Source organism: Solanum tuberosum, unplaced genomic scaffold (genome assembly GCF_000226075.1).
Source record: "Solanum tuberosum cultivar DM 1-3 516 R44 unplaced genomic scaffold, SolTub_3.0 scf00665, whole genome shotgun sequence".
Taxonomy (NCBI): Eukaryota; Viridiplantae; Streptophyta; class Magnoliopsida; order Solanales; family Solanaceae; genus Solanum; species Solanum tuberosum.
In genome coordinates, this window is record NW_006239579.1 from 158888 (window position 1) to 160523 (window position 1636).

At 30.5% G+C, this 1636-nt stretch overlaps 1 protein-coding gene across 1 annotated transcript; it reads left to right on the forward strand.

The window, feature by feature from the left end:
• Positions 1-414: 414 nt before the first annotated feature.
• On the forward strand, positions 415-1035 carry GRX1 (glutaredoxin). The gene is given in 1 exon segment (NM_001288079.1): positions 415-1035. A coding segment is annotated over 1 exon segment (306 nt). The 5' UTR covers positions 415-608; the 3' UTR covers positions 915-1035.
• Positions 1036-1636: the final 601 nt, after the last annotated feature.

Here is a 1636-nt window from a genome sequence, read left to right on the forward strand (position 1 = left end):
TATGATTAAAATTCTCTTCTTTTTTAGTTATATATTAATATTCTCTTCTTTATTATATATTAATTAAAATTCTCTTCTTTTATTTATTTATTTATTTATTTATTTTATTTATTAAAATTCTCTTTAGTAGAGCTGTAGTCCAGTTCGTGGAGCATCTAAATAAAGCACACCATCTTTTGAATCTTTACAATTTAGACAGAGAACTCCACTTTCATTTTTAAATGTTCCATTTTTTTTCTTTTATAAATAGTGTAGCCATGAAAACACTATATTTCCAAGCAATCTCTTAAAAAAATAAAAATTAACAAGTTTTTTCTTGCTATTTTGTTTCTTCCTTCATCTCTTCTAGCATCAAATTTTGTAACCATCGGATCGTTGTTCAAATTCTGTTGAACTTAAGATCCGATGGTATACTAAAGAGTACCTCCATTTACCCCTATATTTCAACAACTTTACATACATACCAGAATATCAAGTATAGCTCGTAACAATCTAGCCGTTGAACTTTTAAACCAACCAAATCAAATTAGGAAAGAAACCCTAATTTTTGAAAACCTAACCCTACCACCTTTTTTACTCATATTTCATCATACTGCTAGTCGTTGTAAATGGCTGACAAGGTACAACGAATGTCATCGGAGCACGGGGTGATGATTTTCAGCAAGAGTACGTGTTGTTTATGCTACGCGGTCACTATACTATTTCGAGATCTTGGTGTTGATCCATATGTGCATGAACTTGATCATGATTCTGATGGAAAAGATATGGAAAAAGCTCTTATGAGGATGGGTTGTAATGCCTCAGTTCCAGCAGTTTTTATAGGGGGGAAATTAGTTGGATCAACAAATGAAGTTATGTCACTTCATCTCAAAGGATCCCTAATTCAACTCCTCAAGCCATATCTACCTGATTAAAATAAAATAAATTGAGAATTGGAGAGTGAAATTATTCGCCTTTAAAGGGAAATAAGAAAAAGGAAGTACTTTATGAATTAGGAGGATATATAATATTAAAAAGAAATTTAAAGGTTAAAATAACAAACGAATAAAAGTTAGTGGCTCGATCGACTAATGACACTAGTCATGTAGATCAAGGTCATGGTAGTATATGATCAATGTTGTAATAGTTTGTGATTATATGTATTTTGCGAGATATTAATTGATCCTATAATTATTAGTCATTTGATAATATTAGCTATCATGAATTATATATATATAAAGTTGTACAAATAGACATATATGCATCTGATGTGGCATCCTACATGACAATTTGTGTCTTACATGGTGTCCTATGTGTATTATGCCATGTATGACTCATGTGTAGGATTGTGTATCGGTCGTTTCGATTTGGTTTTGAAGTTTATTTGTTTGACCTATTGGTTATCGGTTTGTAGACATGCTAAACCGTTAAGAACCATTAGATATTGACTTATCGATTATCAATTTATCTGTTATTGATCATTATCGGTTTAACCATTAAGATTTGACACAAAAAATAAATGATTGAAAATTACTTAGAAACATGGTGACAGACCAAATAAACCATGCACATGAATTGATAGATTGTGTCTTGTTCAAAAGCAACACTAACACATTGTAGAATAACAAAACAATATGAAATTAAATCCTAAGTCAAG